Genomic DNA, 20148 nt, shown 5'->3' with positions numbered 1-20148 from the left:
CTTTAAAAATGCATGTACACAGAAGGAAAAATCCGTGTGTGCAGCTGGCATCACAGAGAGCATCCTCAGTTGGGACTGGCTCTTGCGAGGAAGGCAAATTTATCAGTCTCCTAATGTTGTTGACCCTTTGTCCCTCTAATGACTCCAGCCCGGAGGCTCTTTGGCTTGAGTATTTAATAGGGCAAGGGGGAATCTATAGGCAGAGCAGCACTGTCCTCCAAATTAAGACAGCATTTAGAGATGGAGCCATAGCACTCAGGGGTGACAGACGCAATGGTTCAGTCTCTTGATCTCTGTCTTTCCAGTGCCCCAGCACAGCAGGCTGTGCTCCAAAGCAGTGTCTATCTTGTCCCAGCAGTCAGGGCTTCATGTCAGTTTATCGGCCACCCCTTAATTTTAAAATTCCCTTTCTGAATCCCACAAACGCTTTTAAGCTGCTGTTCCAGCCTCTCCCCTTCCTCTCTCTTTGCTTTTCCCTGCTCTGTTTGCCTCTCCATCCTCTGCCTGGGCTCCAGCTCTGCCCAAGCTGTACTCGGAGCTAGCAATAAAAATTGTGCCGCGCTGAGCCATAACGTTAAGCTTGAACCAAACTCAGCAAAATCATATTCAGGAGAGCTCAGAAATGACATTTTTAAACATACTCAAATCCTATTTTCTAGGGGGAGAAGGCCGTTAGGGTTTTCATGCAACCCCTAAAGTATTTGGCAAGCAAAAGAGACCTGCGAGGAGATTTGCCAAAGCTCTTCAGCTTTTGGTGTTACCTGGCAGTGGGTGTATTGCCAAATGTGGCAGCTTTAATGAAATCTCTTTTTGACATTTAAGGATAGCAAGCCTTGCATGGTGGAGGCTCTCCTTTTCTTAAGTGTGTAGGCTGGCACGAAGCTGTGGTAATTAGAGGTCTTTTCAGGTGAGTCTCACTCTCTCTCGGATGAGCGGACACCACACTTCTCTTAATCCTTAGTTTGGTTACAGCTAAACAAACCTCTGGCCAATGCTTTGGTCTTCAAAGGAGATGTTCTGGGAAGGCAGACACTCGAGTGGAGGAGCTGCGCCCTGAGGATAGTTCCTGCCTCCAGCCCCACTTTCTTTGAAAGTCAGCCTTCTTGTCCTCATTTCATATTTCTCATGTAATTAGAATAGATTTTTTCCCTACCTGTCTTTTCATTTGGAATAGCAGCAGTGGCAAATTTCTTCTTCTCGCTGGAAGGTTTCCAGCAATATGGATCTATGAGGATGGCATTTGTCCTCTTCATCCCTTTGTCTTTTAAATCATCAGTGGTTTCTCTTTTTTTTTTCCCCTCTGGAAAAGTTTTCATTCCTCTCAGCCATGAAGAACTAAGTTTTATTTTTTAGCTTATTTCCGAAGGAAGTGACACTCAAGTGTTTCTCACCTGAAATGCATGGCTTCTCTTCTGCAGCCCCATCTCTGGGAACCCATCTGGAAGATGGGACTGTGGGGAGCAGGGTTCCAAGCACGCCCTTTCCTGCATGGGCTGGAGCAGTGGTGGGCTGAGCTTTGCTTCGTCCTGGGTGCAAAAGAGCTCATTTTGAGAGTGCATTTGGCTGGGAAGGACCAGTGTCATCAGACTGCTGGCAGACACATCTGTCCCAGTGGGTTTCTTTCATGCAATGCAACTTGATGGCAGCATCTGCCTTCCCTCTTGCTCCATGACCTTTCCCAGTGCTGCCTGCAAAACTAGAGGATGCCTCATCCCGGACTGGGCTGAGCAGATACATGTGCCTGGCAGGGCGTGGAAGCAATCCTGCAACAAGGAGGATGTGGCAGAGCAAGTGGCTTGGAGGATGAGAGCCCACCAAGCACCGCACGTTGCACTGTGATCGTGGACACGTTTCGGCATGATCTGCCCTCCTCCCATGACCTGCTACAGAGTGCAGTGAGGTTGCTGGGGCTGTCTGCTGTCTTCCCACCTTCCTCTTCTTTGTGCTTCAGGAAGTGAGAAATTAGAAAGTATAACAAATGAGACCCAGTGATTAGAGCTGTAGTTGTTTGCCAGGCTTTGGAAATGGCTCTTTGTGCCAACGTAAACAGCCATCACAACTCCCTACTGCCACCTCCCCCCGAGTGTTTATTTAAGCCAACACATTGCTTTGCTAATTGGAAGATAGGCTTTTAAAACAGCAGCAGCAGCAAATAAAACCAGCTATAGCTGCAAAAGCACCAGCCAGGCTTGCAGCCCTTCAGAAAGTAACGGATTCCCCAAAAAGGAGGCATGCCACCCTGCCAGGGCCAGCCCTGGGGAGCCAGCAGCTGAAGGTGGGGAATCCCAGCAATGCTCCAGAGCAGGTGGAACTGGTGCTTCTCCTTTCTCTTTTTTTATAATGAATGAGAATTATATGAGTGAAAGGGAGTCAGAAGGAGGGAAGGACCCAGGTTACTGAGTGCTGATTACTGGAAATGGGGGAGGTTTTTGAGTTTTGTAACCAGCAGCTCAGGCAGGGTCCTGGCTGTTGCGGAGTGGTCGTGGGCAGCCAAAGGCTCTTGCAGGATTTGCCCCTCTGCCCAGAGGCATGACGTCTGCGGACAGCCACAGTGGTTCAAAATTACCATTTAGTGGACAACTCAGTGGAGAGGTCTGATATTCTGTAGGACTGGTGCTGATTTGGGGGCCTCCATGTGGGAGAACACATCCCTGTTGGACAGTGAGATGTGATTCTGTGGTCCTCTAGGTGCCATATTTGTTCCAGGGATGCGTGTTTGCAGAGCCTATAACCTGACATAATCCCAGCCTTAGCTGGGAATTTTAAAAGAACATTTTGGGCCCCTTTTCTGTAGCCCTGTTGGGGATGAAAATATTGGACCAGTGTGTTTGTGTATTTGCATTATGGACCAAATCCTGCTCAGTCCTAAATTTCCTTGAAAGTATTATGTAGGAAATAAAGACAAAATCAACCTTCCCTGGATCAAGTCAGTTTCTTTCCTGAATGCTTCAGCTGGTTGCGTACAGGCACAGAAAGCCGTCTGAGCTACTGTGCTGGCTCACGTTCTTGTATTAAACATCAGCGAGAGATTATAGCTGTACGGATGTTATTAAGCAGAATCTAACAATGAGGAAACCTGTGGATTTCTGTAACGTAGCAAACCACCATAGGCAAAAAGAGAAGAGGACTTCTGCATTGGCTTCTGGCTTTGCTACATTTGCTGCCACCATGGCTGACAGCACCAACACGGCTGGTGAGAGGAAAGCAGCTTTCCCTGGCGGGCTTGTACTTCTTCAAACTTGTGCCCCTGAGCAGAAAGCAACCTCCCTACTCATGCTGGAGCTGTGCTTTACTGTGTGCCAGCAGAGAACAGTTAGGTGGAGAGCTGTGAGGTTGCTCTGCCTGTGCCAACCCAGTGGTGCTGCACTGCCTGTGAGGGTCCGGGTTTGCAGCCAGCCCACCCAGCACTGCCCCGGTTCTCGGCAGCCTTCCCAGGCGGCAGCTTTCCTGGCTCAGGTGTGGTCCCGGGGTGATGCAAGGCTGCAGCCAACCTTGAGGTGCTTGCTCTGCTGGATTTCAGCCTGCTCCCTAGGGAGCAGCAGCAGCCTGCAGGAATGGCGATGGGTATTTGCTCAGCTGCAACTATGTAGAAGATAAATGATCAAGTCAAAGCTACTGATGGAGATGAATCCTGCCCCATCAGAGCAAAGTGCTCAAAGTAGGATGTTCTCTGGTGACCTTTTGGATTCAGGGCAGAGGGAGGGACATTTTTGCTTTTCCTCATGTGAGCCTGGTTTTATTTTTTCCCTTATTAATTTTTTTTCTTTTCTTAATTCTGCAGAAAGCATTCAACGCCCTGTGCCACAGCACACATTTGTACGGTCGGAGGCTGGTCTTGGAGTGGGCAGACACGGAGGAGACGGTGGAGGCCCTGAGACGGAAAACGGCAGACCATTTCCACGGTAACGTAGCAGCATCCTTCTGGCCTGTTGATACAGCCCTGGCTGGCACCGTCCCATCTGGCACATGCTGCCTGCCCACGCCAGCCCTTTCCCCACTGCTGCCGGCTTGCTGGAGCTGGCAGGTAGATGCTGAAGCCTGACAATGCAAGCACAGGGGGAAGCAGGAGGCATCCAGGCCAGGGCTTTGTCTGACAGCTCTGTGTGCATGTGAGCCGGTTAACTCTCCATGTGCTGGCACTGCCGAGGCGCCTCAGTGGCACCTGCCAGCTGCAGTGGTTTTGCTCCGTCCGCCTGCACCCCAGGGTGCTCTGTATTTAGGGACAGGCTCTGTGCACGCAGCACGCAGATTAAAAAGGACAAAGTAATTTGGCCGTTGGTTGAGATGCAGAGAGGGTTGTTTGGACCAGGTTCCCGAGAATGACAGCTCCGCAGATAACAGCACTGCAGGCTCCTATTGACAGCCATCGACAGGCACAAATGCATTGCTTGGCAAATATTTATGTAGGAAGGGCTCCCCTGGGCTGGAGGGCTAAGCTGAAGATCAATGCTCTTCCTCCTGCATCCCCTCCCAGCTTCCCCTCTCCATCACGCACGTGCCCATTGCCTGGGGTGTTGGCATAAGCAGTTGTGGGGCTGCATGTTGCAATCCCCAGCGATGGGAGAGCAGCAAGGCTTCTTATTTAGCAAGCCTGACTCCAGCGGGACATGGCCTCGCATTCGTGGAGTCGTGTGTGCAGTGCTGGTTGTTACAGGCTGGGGAAGCTGCAGTTTGGTGGTGCAAGGGCTGAGGATGGGTACAGCCGGGGAGGCGGGGAGCAAAGTGGGATGTGCTGGGATCCACAGGCTGATCTCCAACGGGGTGGCAAAAAGGAAACCAAAAGGAGCACGGCAGTGTCCAGGGATGTGTAACAGCCTGGGCATGGAGCTGTGCTGCTGGGGGCACACGTGAGGCAGCAGGGAGGATGGGCGCAGCTGAGGGGTGCATGTGCCCACCCAGAACCCACCACTGGAAGCGGGACAGATCGTACTTTATCATAGTGATGTGAGTCTCCACCTGGGTGGAGAAGGCAGCAGATGTGATGGTTCATGCATCCCATTTTATATTTGGGATCTTCTTTCTCCCTTTCTACTCTGCTGAATCTGGAGGTGGGGGGAATAGTCTTGGCTTTACGGTAGTTGCAGACTTGCAGCAGATGCTGGCTGCTGCCTTCGAGCTGTCACCTCCCATCTCCCCCAGGCTCAGCTTGCCTCCTGATTTCTGTTTGTGTTTGCTCCAGCCCCCCTCTCTGGGGTCTTCCTCGTGGAGGTGGGGGACTCTGGGAGAGCGGCAGGAAGAGTGTTTTCACATCCCAGGGGAGATGCAGCCTTGGAGCTGCAGTGGCCCCAGGGGCTTGGCTGAAAAACAGGAGCAAGGTTATCACTCCCCATCTTTAGGGACTGAAAATGTGATTGAAGGCGGCCGTCATTGCTGTGCTTCAGCCCATCTCGAGGAGAGAGAAATAACATCCAATGACTTCAGCCCTGTCTGGTGCACAGGCGCGTCCTCCACTGCAAAACTGCTGGTAGCTAATCCTGCGGCAGAGCGGGATCTGCCAGAAGCGTTTCTCAATAACAAAGCCCATCTGGGGCAGCCAGCGGGCACCCGGCGCTGCCTGGTGCCTGGGACCGGGTCTCATTCTGCACCGCACTGGCAGGCTGGAGTTTCATGAGTGGGATTTTCTTTCTTTGGGAAGTGCCCTCTCCTGGTTTCAAGACAGGCTTGCCGCAGGGTTTCTGGCAGTGATGCCCAGCGGCCCTGAGGAGGGGAGGGAGCCAGGCTCTGTCCCTTTTGCTGTGGGTGTGCAGAAAGCGATAGTGATAAAGAGGGGAAAACTGCAGCTACCAGACTTCGGCCCCCGTGGGATGCTCCTTCATATTTCTTCCCCAACATAGCTGGAGGCTGGTTTTCCCACGTGGAGCCAGGGCAGAGGATACAGAGCACACACGGCACTGCTGCCCTGCCTTGAATCCTCCTCATCCCTGCAGCCAGCTGAACAGCTGGGCTGAGACCGCGCATCTCATTGCACTGGTGCTGCAGACTGGATTCTCTTAACCAGAAACCAAGCTAATTTTTTCCTACCAATACCCATCTCCCACCCACCCACTTTCCTTCTCTCCCCACAAGGCACAGGAGCAGTTCAGACATCCCTGCACTGTTCATGGGTGTCCCCATGAATTTTCTTCTCCCTCCCCAGTGTGGATGTTGTGTGAGGGTCTTCCCACAGCTTTGCAGGCTTCAGTGGTCAGGCACTTGTGGTCCCTTATTGTCAGGTAGGAAGGGACCAAGCTGGGAATGGGAGAGAAAAAATAATTTTGTGTCTTCAAGGCTCAGGAAAGAGTTGAGACCCTGAGGTCTTTGGTGTCTTCAGCTGCTTTTTACCACCAAAAGCCGCTGCTGCTGCAGTCCTTGTGTTGCTCCCCAAGCCAAGCCCAGCCAGCAGCGTCTGAGAAGCAGGACGTGGAGGCAGATGCTATCAAAAGGTGCAGTGGTGGATGGAGTGGGTCTTATCCGACCACCTAACTCAGCTTATTCCTTTTTTCCTGACCTAAATTTCTTTTTATTGCATTTATAGCATTGCCATCCCACGGGAGAATCTTTTTCTTTTTTTCCTTTCTCTGAAAGCCTTTTGTGATCCTTTTGGACCTGGAGGCCTACAACACCACAAGCCACCCGTGCTGTTTGGAGAGGCTGGTCTTGCTGTAGCAGCGTTGTGTGTTTGTATCAAGCCGTGTTGGCAGTGCTGTGCCATCAGTACAGGGTGACGCATGGCCTCTGCTGCTTCTGGCCCTTTTCCTGGTTATTCCACAGAAGTAAAAGCAACCAGGGAGCATGCCAAGGACTTTGCACATACCAGAAGAGGTGAAAGTGTTAAAGCAGGACAAGGGACTGAGACTGTCCATCTCACGGGGCTTTCAGACACATTTCTCCCAAGTTTTATGCAATGGGAATTTAAGTGTTTTGAAAAGCTTCTTCTTTTTCTTCTTTTATTTCCTCTTTTCTGTGCAGTTTCTGGTTTGCTGTGGGCACAACAGTGATGCACAGATGTTTCCACAGTTAGCACATGGTGTATCTGCATGTAGGAGAGGCTGCAGAGTGCTAACAGAGGGTGAGAAGATTGCTCTAAGGCCTGGGGGGTTGCTGTCACCCAGGTCCAGTGGGACAACACATTGACCTGCACTCCCCTGGGTTTGGTGGTGAGTTTGACTTGAGCCATGAGCTCATCCTGCTCCGTCTCGCTGCCATCACAGCAGATTTCTGCATTGCCAGCTTTGAAAGAGCAACCTCGATCTTTCAGGCTGGTGTCTTGGGTAGCACCACCCAAGACCCCTCACCCAGCAGTGCCAGTGTCAGCCCTGCCATTTTTGTCTTAGGAAGGAAATACTTCGTAAAGCCTAGACCTGGGCTGCGGGACACACGTCCTACCACTGACTTCTCTGTGCTACAATTATGCGCCATATTTCTAGACACCATTTATAGAGATTTGGTTTCCAGTTCCCAGGTCTCACTCTGCTGTTATTTGTTAGGTTAAAGAGAGGTCTGGTCTCCTAAGTCTTTTCTCTGTGCAAGCATTTGTAGTGGCAATCAAGCCATTTCTGAGCCATCTTTTCAATAGGTCTAATAGATGCAATAAAATGGAATAGGCTTCCTTCCCATTTTGTGTAGTTTTCAGGTTATTCTTCATGGCTTATTCTAAGTCTTTGTAATGCTCCAGGAGAAAGTGAGGAGCCCAGAAGTGGTCATCAGCTGCCAGAGATGGTTTCTGTAATGCTATCAGGAGTGAAGCCGCAGCCTAGCCCTGACGGCTGGGACAGTGGCACTACACCCTGCGCTTGCTTTCCTGCCTCTGAGCCGTCTGTAAGAGGTTTAAGTCTTTTTGCTCATTTCTGAGTGCACCTTCTTTTCATGGTGAGGCAGTGTCTTATGTTAGGGACAAAAAAGAAGCTTTCTTTGAGCTTTAATTGCACCCCACCATGCATTGTTAATCTGTGGGACCCACTGCTGCAAGGTGGCTGGAGAGCCTGAGAGCTTGGCCAGCTACAGGGGAGGATTTGATGCTACTGTGGATAAAGAGACTTATCTACTGTAGTGAGGTAAGGAGAAGCCATGGGAAGGTTGGCCTTAGGGCCTCTAATCCAGCCCATAACGTGGAGCAGGGTCGTGGCAAGCGCTACATCAGAGCAGCGAGGGATGCACAGACTCTGCCACCAGCAGCATCTTGGCCCTCATTTCGGCAGGTGGATCTTCCCTTTGGCAGACAAGGATCACTGATGCCTTTGAAACCAGCAGAGAGAATATTTTGGCTGTGCCAAAATAGTGATGAAGGGATCCCAAAGCCCTGCAGCTGAATTTGCCAGCCCTGGGGTGAGAGGCAGATCTGGAGGTATGCAGTCCAGGGTCACATCCAGAGCCCCACTGCAGACCTGTGCATCTCCTGCATCCCCACAGTCACATCACTGCAGCCCACAAAGAGTCTGTAACAGCTCGATCCCCCTTCCTTTGCTCGCCTGGCACAGGACCACGGTTGCCGGCACAGCTCCATCCTGGGAAACCTCACTGGGGGAAGATTGGTGAGCAAGGCAGTGATACCCTCAGCGTGCGTGTGCTCCCTCTCTCCCAGGAGCTCGCAGTCCGTGCAGGGAAGGTACTCGCTCCCAATCCAGTTAAATTACTATTGACTTGTGTTCTCTGCGCTTCACAAACATTGCACTCAGCCGTCACCAGCGGGGCTGGCGGTATCCTGCCAGGGCTAACTTGGGAAGCCAGCTGTGCTGGGCCGTTTTTTCCTGCTCTTTCCCATCGATCAAAGAATTAAATTGACAGATGGGGAATTTTACGTAAGACGTGGGAAGGGGAAGGAATGACTTGTGCGGGGGGGGGGGTTATAGGAAGGTTGGGCTGGAAAGAGGGGGTGTGGAGGCTGCAGGGCAGGCAAATGAGAGAGGTGTGTGAGGAGGGGGTCTGGTTTGTATTGTAGTTGTGAGAGCGTTTCCAGCAAGGCCCCCGGTCTCAGCAGAGGGCTGTGGGTGCGTGCAAAGCGGTGGAGCCCCAGCGTGGCTTGCCCTTGATTATTTACAGTTGTTTGCTGGAAGTAGAGTGTTTGCAGAGGAAGGCATGCTCTGCTCAGGACCTGATCCTCCTGCCCTCCCCAGCAGGGTGGGAAGATTCTTCTCCATCCCTGTCATCTTTCCCAGGTTGCTCCTCCTTTGGCTGCAGACCCCCACGCTGCTTCTTTTACCTCTCGGCTGCATTACAGACCCACCACGCCTGCCCTCACCTCCCAGCCTTTTGGGCTTCCTTTTTAGTCCTTTCTTCTATTTTTTTTTTTTTTTTTAGATATTTTTTTTAGAGAGAGCATCTGTAACTAATGCAAACACATGCCGTAGCCGGAGAGTAAAACCCTGCAGGATTAGCGTGGCATTCGCAACCCTGCCACGTTCTAATCCCGTGGTAATCCCCCTCTCGGCCCACCCCCGCCGGCTTTGGCTATTGTTTAAAGGAAGCAAATGGGATCGTTAGCGGGCAAACCTTAACCAGCTTGGAGTGGCTGAACTGAAGTTGAACCAATTCACTTCCCCACCCTCCTGGGGTTTTTTACCCCCCTTTTCCTCCTTGTTAGGTGGTGCTGAGGGATGCTTTGGTGCTCCCCAACAGTGCTGTGGCTGGGGAGCTGGTGAATCTGGAGCACACACGGCGGGGGTCATTTGCCCTACCAGCCCCCTGCCCACACCACAGCAGATCCTCTGGCTGCACTGCACTGCTTAGGGATGCTCCCTTAGCACCCAGCACCCCACATCCAGCATCTCCTCCGCCGTGCAACCCCCATCATCACCTCTGTGTAGGGTCTCCTCATGGGGCACATCAGGGGCTGGTGGGGAAGGGGTGGCAGGTGGGGGACACACTCTTCCTTGCTATGGATTTGGGAGCTGAGACCACATTTGGTGCCATTTCTGAGCCCCAAGCATGAGCCTGGCTAGGGCTGCAGGAGCTGGGAGGGCAGAGTAAAGGGGAGGGAGATCCACTGAGCTGGCACCTTCCTCCCAGGTGGGTTGTGCCTTTTGCTTTTGGATGGTTGAGCTGGGAAGAGTCGCTCCAGGGTCTTGGGGTGGCACCTTGCAGCCCCTTTGCCTCCCCTGAGCTCAGCGGCATGGGTGCCAGGAGGCAAGTTGGGGCTGCTGGCACCCCCGTCCCCCTGCCCATCCCCGCAGCCACTAGCGGGGAAGGAGGCAGGTTCTGGCGCTCTGTCAAGGAATTAATTGAAAAATAAAATCATTAGATGGGAACTCCAGAAATGCAAAATTGTTGGGAGTTGGGGGGGAGGCGGAGGGGGGGATGTGAGCTTTTGTGAGGTTAATTTCTTCTGTATTGATGTTTTGTGACATTTACTTGTTGTTTATCTCCCACAGCAGCTGTAATACTAAAAGAAAATGCACAGCTTGTTCCATTTATTTATTTTACACCTTTTCTTTAGTCCTATGGTATGTTTGTTTGTTTGAGAAACCCAGCGAGGCTTTTGATGTCTGAAAGCAGGATTTAAACAGCTGTTCTCCATGTGCTGCTCGCAAGTGAGAGCCGCTGGCTGGGGAGCGAGCGGGGGGAGAAGGGGCTGCACCACGGCTCCTGCTGGGAGGGCATTTCTTGCCCAGCGGAGAGCAGGCAGCGCCGCCCTCAGCCTCAGCACAGGGGCCAAATGGCTTTTGTCACCCGGGTGCTGATGCCGGGTCCTGGCAGCCCCCCGGGGGTTTCTCGCCCTCCTGCAGACTCTGACATCCCTGAGGATGGATGCAGGCATGGTGTTGCACCCCACAGCGGTTTTGGGAGCATGATGATGCCTTGTGGGTCACGGGACAGTGCTGTCGGTGTGGGGCAGGTAAAGCAAGGTGGGGACATCACTGCCCCAGCTGTCAGGGAAGAGCCAGCCCCTCGCCTTTACCCATTGCCAGCCGATGTGGGAGATGTGGGCTGGGCTGCGGGGCCAGGCACCGAGATCGTATGTCTCAGCAAAGATGTTGGTGGGTCTGTGTCCTGCCACAAGCCTTGTTGAACCAAGGCTGGTGTCTAGGTTGGTAGGGTGACCATTCTTGGACAGGGAATGGGTGAACTGGGCTCAATGGGAAGGGTTGGCATCACCAGTGAGCCTGTTTGGATGCTGAGGCTGTTTGCTTCCACCAAAGCGTGTGAACTAAAGTATGGGGGTAGGTATGGGGTCACACCAGCAGCTGTGGTGCCCTGCCCGGACCTGCCTGGTGAGGAAGAGTAAATGATAGTTGAGGGGCTTTACCTTAGCTGCAGTAACAACTGAGGAGGATGAGGGGTGCTGGAGGTAGCACAAAGTGGAGGCGGTTGTGCATGGGCCCCAGGTTATAATCTTTGCTTTTCTTCTTTTGCATGCCCTTCACTACCACTCGGGTCTGGACAGACTCCCCAAACAAGAGAAAACGATCAGAGGTTTTGAATGAAATCCTGGAGCATCTGGAAGAGGAGGAGAGCAACAAAGACGAGGCCATCTAACAGCTGCCTGGCATCTGGTGAGGTGGGTACCAGGGCAGTGGGGCTGTGGCGGGCACAGCTGGCCCTAAAGGTCAAATGCCTTGGGCTGCTGCAGTGTCAGCAGTGCCAGGAGGAGGAGAAGGCGGCATTGCAAAGGCTCATCAGCCTCCGAGCCAGGATCCCATCCGCTGCCTTTCCTCCCTGTCACCCCGAAGGCTCGTAGCCATGGTCTCAAAAGGTACAGCCCAGATTTGGGCTCGGTTTAGGCTCTGCATTGAAGTGAGTGCATGCACTGTTTGTGCTTCTGCATGCTCCCCAGTGTGTTTGCTTTCCTACAGGGGAAGCCAGCAGAATTGCTGCTGCAGCAGAAATCACTGTTGAGTTGTGAATTGGCCCTCACTGGGGCTGGGGGAGAACAGATGGGCTGCCAGAAAAAAAGCGCCTGTTTGGAGACCAACCTGCAGCTGCCACCATGAAACAGTTTGGCAAAGGCCTTTTCCCTGCTAGCACCCGCAGCCTCCATGGCTTCATTCCCTCCAAGGGCACCACGCAGCCCCACAGTCTAGTTCATGCTGTCTTGAGTCCTGGCTGGCCTCGCTCCTCCTTGGCATGTGTCTTCCTTGGAGTAGCATCTTGAGGCTGGAGAGTGTGGGACGGCAGAGGTTTGCTGGAGGGAGCCAGGATTAAATAGCTCCCTGTGGTCAAACTATGTGCAGTTCAGCCAGCTCCCCACCTCCTTTTGAGACCGCTTAGTGAACCCTCTGTGGGTTCAAGAGAGGTGAGACAGGCTTGTGGATCTCCTTTGTGCGTGTTTGTGGCCGTGGTGGAAACCGGATTGCTGGTAGGAAGCCTGTTCCCCAGCCACAGCATCCGGAGAAGTGCAATAAAATCACCAGGGAGGCTCCCAGGTCCCTTTGAACTGCACTCTGCCCCCCTTTTTCCATCCACTGAGGAACTCGCTGCCCACCTCCACGGTGATGAAACCCCATCCGGTGCCGAGAAACTCATGCAGGGCCAAGAGAGATGAAGTGCATCGCACTGGTGTGCTGCCCGTAGGGAGGTGGCTCTGGGTACTGGATTGACGAATCCTTCACGCTGGGGAGAAATTCCCTGCAGGGCTTTCTCCAGCAGCGCTGTGTTCGCTCAACACAACCAAAGGAGTGATTTTGACATGTTCTGGCTCCCATTTTTACAACCAAAGAAGTGACACCAGTTCCTAAATCTCATCCAAGTGGCCCAGGGCCAGCCTGGTTTTTGGGGTGCTGCTAGGGCCGCATGCTGCACATGTCTGAAGCGGCACTGAGCCCACTGTGCTGGGGTGAACCTGGGACTGTGTATCAGCACCGGGAAGCCTCCCCACGCTTGCTGGCGTGTGTTTGTGTGTGTGTTGCACATTACTGCCGGAGAAGCTGTTTTCCTCTCAGCAATATCTGCCTATTGCTGCGAGGTGGTACCCAATACACCTAGCAGTGGGATGCTCATAACCTTACTTATTACCAGACTTTTGTTCAACCCACAACACCGCTGGCCGCCTGAATAGCGAGCGCATCTGGGCCTGGAGCCGACCAATAACCCTGCTAATACATCTGCCTTCCCGGGCTGCAGCAAGTGTCAGGCACGAGCACAGTGCCGGGGCCCTCCTGATGAAAGGGAAGGTGCTTACGTGACCGCAGGAGTAATCCGAGTTGGGTTAAATAACTGCCTGCTTCATGCGGTGCGTCTGCAGTAAGTGCCGGGGCTTCGAGATAACATTTGTTCCCTTGGAACCGCTCTGATTTAAGGATGCCTCCAGGTGTACGTGCTGTTAACACCTTCTCCAACAGCCAGCCTGAGGACTGAGCCAGGGAATGATGGAAGTGGGGAGGGATGGAGCTGGGGAATGATGGAAGTGGGGAGGGATGGAGCTGGGGAATGATGGAAGTGGGGAGGGATGGAGCAGCACAGGAGGGGCAGGACATGCAGTGTTGCTCAGAGCCCGGACAAGCCCTGTGCTTACAGACCAGTGGGCTTGGAGGGTCCCTGGCTCTTCATGCAGTCCCCAGGGAGGAGGCTGAGTGCTATGGCTCAGCACCCAGACCTGTAACACCCTGTGCCAGTCCCCTAAACCACGCTGCAGCTCGGGAGCCTGCTGCTGCCTCCGAGCGGCTTCCCAGCCCCCTGCACTGGCTTCCCTGCTGTCAGAACCTGGGGCTGCTGGCTTAGGGTCAGACCCCCAAAATTCAGGGGTGTCCCCCTCCTCAGGGCTGTGGTGTAGAACATGGATCCCTTATGGCAGCTCCAGCACATCTACCCTGCCCTGCAGCAGACAGGCATTCGTGCTCAGTGGACAGGTGGGTAAACTGAGTCACGGGTGTCAGAGCCGCACTGTCAAAGGGGGTGTCACTGCGTCAGCCAAATGGTGACAAGCATTTTTTTTTTTCCTTTTTTTGCTCAGCGTTGATGAGTGGCATTCCCATCCCCACTCCCTCCGTGGCTCCCCACTGCCTTTGCCATCTGTGCCGGTGCAGGGGGCAGCAGCAGCAGGACCCCTCAGTGGTGCTGGGGCAGCCCCGCACTCTGGGATCACTACAGGGAAACAGGACATTAACATCCAGGGGGGGTGAAGGACCAACCCGAACAGAGGACAGAGGAGCTGGGCAGGGTCCCTTCCAGGCACATGTATCACCCAGCACATGATTTAAGTGAAGCTCTGCAGCGTTGCAGGTTGGGGTTGGATTTTCCTGAGGGTTTTTTTTCCTGTTGTGGTTTTTTTTTCCCTCTCTCCCTTCATTGTCTTTTGTGGTGGGGCAGGTTTCTTGCTGAGTGTCTCTGAGGTCTGCAGTGGCGACGAAAAGGATTAGCGCAAGCAGAGCATGTAGGCTTTAGAGAACAGAGCAGAGTTTGGTTTCAACATCTAATTCAATTTGTTCTGCCGAGATTGAAATATGAAATGGTTGCCAGTCAAACGTTCAAAGGGGGAGGAGGGAGGAAAGAGGAGAAGGAGCCTTCTCAAATTTAAATTTTAATGAAAATTAATTTAACCCTTTGATATGTTTTAAAACATGTTATTTCCCAGTCTGGAAGCAGGCTAGAAAACATTCATGAGGGTGGTTTTTTTTTTCCGTACCTTCAAACATAATGAAGATTTTCTTTTTCCCTTAATGATACTTATCTTGTTGAGCAGTTTGACATTGGTTAATTTTTCAGGCAATTTGGTATCAAGGAAATCTGTTTGATGTGTGCAGGGGGGGGCTGTGTATGTGTATACAGATACGTATGCCTGTACATTAATTATGAAAGTGCTGATTGCAGCTCTGGAGAACAGTTTGAGTTAATGTCTACTCCACAAGCAAAGACTCGACTTCTTTGTTACGTATTGAGAATCCCACACATTGCACCCCTAAAATTACAGTGGGTTTAACGGGAGTTTTCTGAAAATGAGCATATACCTGCTAATTACCCTGAATTAAAATGAATGCCTAAGTAGGTTTGCAGGAAATTCATCACTCCCTGCTGCCCCTTTTTTTTTTTTTTTTTTTTTTTTTTAGTCCGATGTGAAACAATCCTAATGATAAAATAATGCAAACTCTTTTAACTGTCCGTGTAGTTAAACCTGGGAAATAGCCTCCCGCTGGTCCTTAACCCTGGCGGTACTTCACTAGTTGAACATTATCACAATATGCTTATTTTGTTCAAGAGTGATAATAGTTTCTTTTAGCAGTAACTATTATTCAGAAAGGTTGTATCTATAACAAATGATTACACGCTAATTGTTGTAATTGGGCTATGATGAGCTGTGGCCCTGGTCCCCTTGTTTTGCTGGCTCTTGACACCGCAGGGCTGGGGTCACCGTGTGCGCTGGTCACCCCTCAGCTGCCCTGTGCTCCCTGGGGAGACCTGGGCATGTTGAGGGTGCGATGCCCATCTGCTCTCGGTGTCCTTTTGGGGAGGGGGGTGGTGTGCATTGCATCCAGGCTGTGCTGGTGGCAGAGAGGAGGAGCAGCCCGCTGCAAGCCCCTGCTCCTGGCCAAGCCATCACCCCTTGCCCTGGGCAGGAGCTGCAGATGTGGCCATCGTGGGGCTGCAGGGGTTATTTCAGGCTCTGGCAGATGGGCTTGGGGAAGTCTCTCTGGGCTGGTGCTTGGCACATGCTTTCCCCATCGGAGAACTGAAACCAGTAGTTTACACTCGGTCCTGTCTTCTGCAAGCCCCAGGATATGGTACAGGGTCCCTGTGGGGTCTGCAGACCCCAGGTTGAAGACCACTGCCCTGCCAGGGGGGCTTTCGCCAGATTGTGATGGCTTTGTCCAGGGCGAGACCCCGGTGAGCTGGATGGCAGCTGGAGCTGTGACAGCTGCGGCTGCTCCCCGGGCACCCTCTGTATCCCCCTCCCCAGGGCCGGCTCCGCAATTGGATTAGGATATTATTCAAATGCAGCCTTTTTACTGAATTAGAGGGTTAACGGGTTTTAATGTAAAACTAGCTTTACTTTATTGCTGCCTGTTGCCAGAGGCCTGTGTGGGCTGTTATCTACTTAAGGGGACAGCAAGCAAGTCAATGCGCAGAGGATATCCACCGGGCTGGGGTCGGGCTGGGTGCTGCGAGCTCCTCTGCTCCCAGGGCTGGGTGTCTTGGCTGAGTGATGCTTCCCGCTGCCCTCGGAGCCAGGCGGTGCTGCTGTGCCCTCTTTCATTGCTCAAAGCGACTCATCACCTTTGGAAAACTCTTGACCACAATCTGTGTTGTTTTTCCCACTGTCCCTTGGAAGGAGGAGGGGGACTCAGCATCGACATAGACAGGCAGGTAGCATCTCACTCTGCGAGCTGCTCTTTTCCTGAGCTGTGGGCTTGAAATGTTGCTGCTTAGAACGTGCCCCCATCCCTTTGCCCCCTCCACAAGTGGTTTCTTTTCATCACTGTTGCACTGGTCCTGCCTACAGCACTGGATCACAAATTTCAGCTCTTCTCATCCCCTTAATTCCATCTTGCCTTTGCAAAGTCTTCCTCCCCAGTGTGCCCCGCAAGCGCTGGAGGGCCGAGCAAGCCTGTCTCTTCACAGCAAGTACCGCAGGTGCCATTCACCAGCCCTTTGCCAGGGCTGCAGGAAGAGCTTGCATCCCGCTGCATTGTGCTTGCTGCTTTCCAGCCCCACTGCCGGCTCCAGGCGGGAGCTCTGGGATCTCAAGCCTTCCTGACTGCCTGTTGGTGTTGGCAGCCACCCCCTTCTCCCCAGCAACTCTACCAGCTTTGCTTGTCTGCTGGCAGAGGCAGTAAGTGAGGTGTCTGTGCATGCTCAGAGTTGTCTTCCTGAGCAAGATGTGGCAGGAAACACACAGGAAGAGTTTGGGCTTGGAAAAAACCAGTGCTTTGGTTGCTGCTCCCTTGAGATAGAAGAAGTAGTATGAAGGCGTGCGTGCTGCTGGTGGAGCGATGCTTTCCCGTGGAGACTTTTCCTCACTGCCTTGGTTTCCCCATTTGCAAAGCACAGGACAGGTCTGCAGGTGGAAGCAGCTGTGTGCTGTGCCCACTGCTGTATCCCTGCCAGGAGCAGCCCTACTCCCTGCCAGGCATGCAGGTTTGCTACAAACTCCTGCTTTAACTGACAGTCAGGGCTTGTTCTTCAGCTCCTAATCGTCTCCCTTCCACCAGCCTTTTGCAATTGCAAACCCCATTTGCTTCTCCTTTGGTGGAGGATTAGCCAAGGGATGCTGCTGATGCTGCCCCATCTTTTCCCCACCTCTCACAGAAACCTCCTTTCCTTCCCTGCAGCCAGCATTAAAATATTCTGATTGTGTCTAAGGGATCAGACAAGTCACCGCTGGGTAACTGATTGCCACAGGTCAGCCGGGCTCAGCCACAGCCAAGGTGACTCCCAGTACCTGGACCCCATTATGAGAGGGGGCAGCAGCAAACTGGCATCGCCCCAGGCTGCAGCCACCTGCAGGGACAGTTGGCTGGGATGCTGGCTGCAGATCTGGGGAGCACAAGCTTCCCTGTCATGTTACAGCATGTCTGGACCTTACCCTGGGTCGCACCATAACCAGTGTTCAGCACCACTGCCTTCCAGCTTCCACCAGCACCTTCCAGCTTCCACCAGCACCTTCCTTGATGGGAAATAAAACAGGAGAGTGAGCATGCAGCTTTCCTTTCTCCGGAGTGTGTCTGCGTGTGACTGAGACACACTGCCTCCTGTTTTCCCTAAATATATGCATTGGAGAGGGAGAGAAATCGCATGGCAGGGCTTGAGATTTCAGACTTAGCCATTCATGAATAATAATCAGGCTCAGTAATTCACAGTAAATAGGTATCCAAATTGGCTAATAAGGGAGGCTTTCACCCCAAACTGGAGCTAGGAAGAAAGGCAGAGAGAATACGAACAGACGTTGGCTGAGGCGGGTGTGCACACGGTGTGATGTGAATCGGTGAAACAGAGAAACCAATGCCAGCAAGAGAGGGGAGAGCAGCAGCAGCAGCAGGGGAGATCCCCAGAGAAGGGACGGCATCCAGCCTCCCCTGCCGCGGGGCAGCGGTGGCCAGGCTCAGACCTGCATGAGCTCGAGCCCTACGTTCCACAGTCTGTAATTAGTGCCACATAATTAGGCGCAGCTCTCCCTTCCAGCCGCAGGACCGTGCTGGGCTGACGGGCCTCAGTGTGCCCAGCTTGTGCATCCCGCCAGCGCTTCTGCCCTGCAGCCCACGTGGACCGGGTGGTACAGCACCGGTGTCATCACATCCCCACGTGTGACATCCCCAGCTCAGGGCTTAGCAAAGCTGCTGGGACAGCAGTTGCACGCAGTGCTGCCTGTCAAGGGGAATAAGAGTAGGAAGGTAAGAGGGAGGTCTGTAGCATGTGTCAGGAGAGGTGATCTGGGGGGAAAAACATTTTTCTTTGTGTTCACGCAACTAAAATTCAGGTTTTGCTTTGTTTGGTGGTTAATTTTCTCCTGCAACAGCGAGCGAGGCAGTGGTAGGAGTTGCGCTCGGGCGCAGTGAGGTGGACTATTGGTCTTCATCTGCTGGCAGCAGGCTCCAGTGGGGAGGAGGCACTGCCCCATGGGCACCACGGGAGACAGCTCCGGACACCCGACAGAGCAGCAGCAGTGGGTGCTGAGGAGGTCACAGAGTCCTTCCCTATGCAGATCAGCTGCTGCTTCCCAACAAATGTTCTTCTAGCAGCATCTTAAGATGACGTTAGATAAAGTTAAGATAAAGGAAAAAATGGAAAAGCACCTCTGCAGATCTGAGCCTGTGATTCAGGCTATTTAAATACACAGAATAGAAGCTCAAAATGCAGCTGATGAGTAGCTGAAGGAAGGATGCCCCTCTGAGGGCCAGCTGTTGCCAGGCGGTGTTTTGCAGCTGCTAAATGACTTTTTAAATTGAGGAGAAACCTATAGCCACTTTTACAGTCCCCTTAGCTCCCTTATATAGGGCAGCGCAGTGGCTGGAGAGCACCACGCTGCTGCTTGGCTGAGTTACCAGATATTACAGTCCCGCTGTCCTACAGCAAGGAATTGCAATGGATTCAAAATAAACCGCAGCAACTCTGTCCAAAGGCGATTTTCCTCCCACCCTTCCACACCCGTTCCCCACCTCTCCTCTCCCTGTGCCGCTGGATTGAGGATGCTCACAATATTTAGCACACTGCATGGCGTGGAGCAAACAAACCTTTTTTTCTCTTGTGCCCTGTGACTTGGCTTATTTAAGTGCATCAGAAAGCGGGGTTTGGGTGTGCAGAGTGGTTTTCCTTGGGGTGTGATGGATGCTTTCGATGCCCCAGCAGCTGCAGCAGCACAGAGCTGGTGTCTGGACCCCCCAGCATCCCTTCATCCCTTCCCTACAGCTTAAACCATCCCTCACGGCCCAAAACCGGAGGTGGGATTTAGCAGGTGTAATGAGGACAGCTTTATAAGCCACCAGAGATGGAGAGGAAATCATGTTCCTGCCTCTCCTGCATTTGGTGACCTAAAATCTTTTCGGAGTTAAGTGTAGCCCATGTTAGCAGCCATCCCACTGATGCTCATGGGGCTGCAGAAGTTCCTGGGTGCTGCCCTCGGATCAGTCCAGAGATTTTCTGTTTCATCAGCTTAGAAATCTGACCAGAAATTGCAAAAATACACTTCAGTTTCCAGGCAGCCGGCCCCATGGGGCCATACCCTGCCTTTGTGGGGTCCACCCTGTCCCAAGAACCCAGCAGCAAAGGCCGGGTTTAACCTCAGCACATCCCTCCTGCCGAGCCTCAGCAAAGTTGAGCCCCACACCAGAGACCTCGTGTATGGCTGGGGCAGGGATCTCTCATGGCATGTGGGGTAAAGCTTTAATTTAGCACTTTGTGGTCTGATTTCTAAGCTGATGAAGTAGAAAACCTTCTCATGTCCTTTCTCCCCCAGGCTCCGGGTGGGTGTGTGACACGAGCTGCCACCCCGAAGCAGGACCCCCCTCCGGCACTCCGCTGCCACTGCCCGTGGCCAGGAGCATCCCGCTGGTGTCTAAAGTAACCCAGGTTATTTCCACAGAGACAGACCCTGTGGTGGTGCTGGTGGCTCCGTAATGCCTGATGGAGAGGCAGAAACGGGCAGATCGCAGGCAGGAGCTGTTTTAATTTCATTTTCAGCTGAATGCAGCCCAGTGTGTCAGCCTGGGCTAAGCGAGCCCTGGGAAACAGGAGGATGGACCATCCCAGGAGCAATTTTAACCACATGTCAGAAGTGATACAGGACTGTGGAGGGGTCACCCTGGG

The 20148-nt window shown here is 52.8% G+C and overlaps 1 protein-coding gene across 1 annotated transcript in view; it reads left to right on the top strand.

The window, feature by feature from the left end:
• RBM19 (RNA binding motif protein 19) overlaps window positions 1–20148 on the top strand; it is a 70292-nt gene that overhangs the window by 48973 nt on the left and 1171 nt on the right. Inside the window, exons 23-24 of the mRNA XM_013295786.3 lie at window positions 3782–3902; window positions 11360–11473. Of these exons, the coding sequence (XP_013151240.2) occupies window positions 3782–3902; window positions 11360–11451 (213 nt within the window). The 3' untranslated portion in view covers window positions 11452–11473. The remainder of the gene's footprint in view (window positions 1–3781; window positions 3903–11359; window positions 11474–20148) is intronic.

This window comes from Falco peregrinus, chromosome 2 (assembly GCF_023634155.1).
Source record: "Falco peregrinus isolate bFalPer1 chromosome 2, bFalPer1.pri, whole genome shotgun sequence".
NCBI lineage: Eukaryota > Metazoa > Chordata > Aves > Falconiformes > Falconidae > Falco > Falco peregrinus.
The sequence above is the reverse complement of the archived record's forward strand: the minus strand, read 5'-3'. Positions and strand labels throughout refer to the sequence as shown.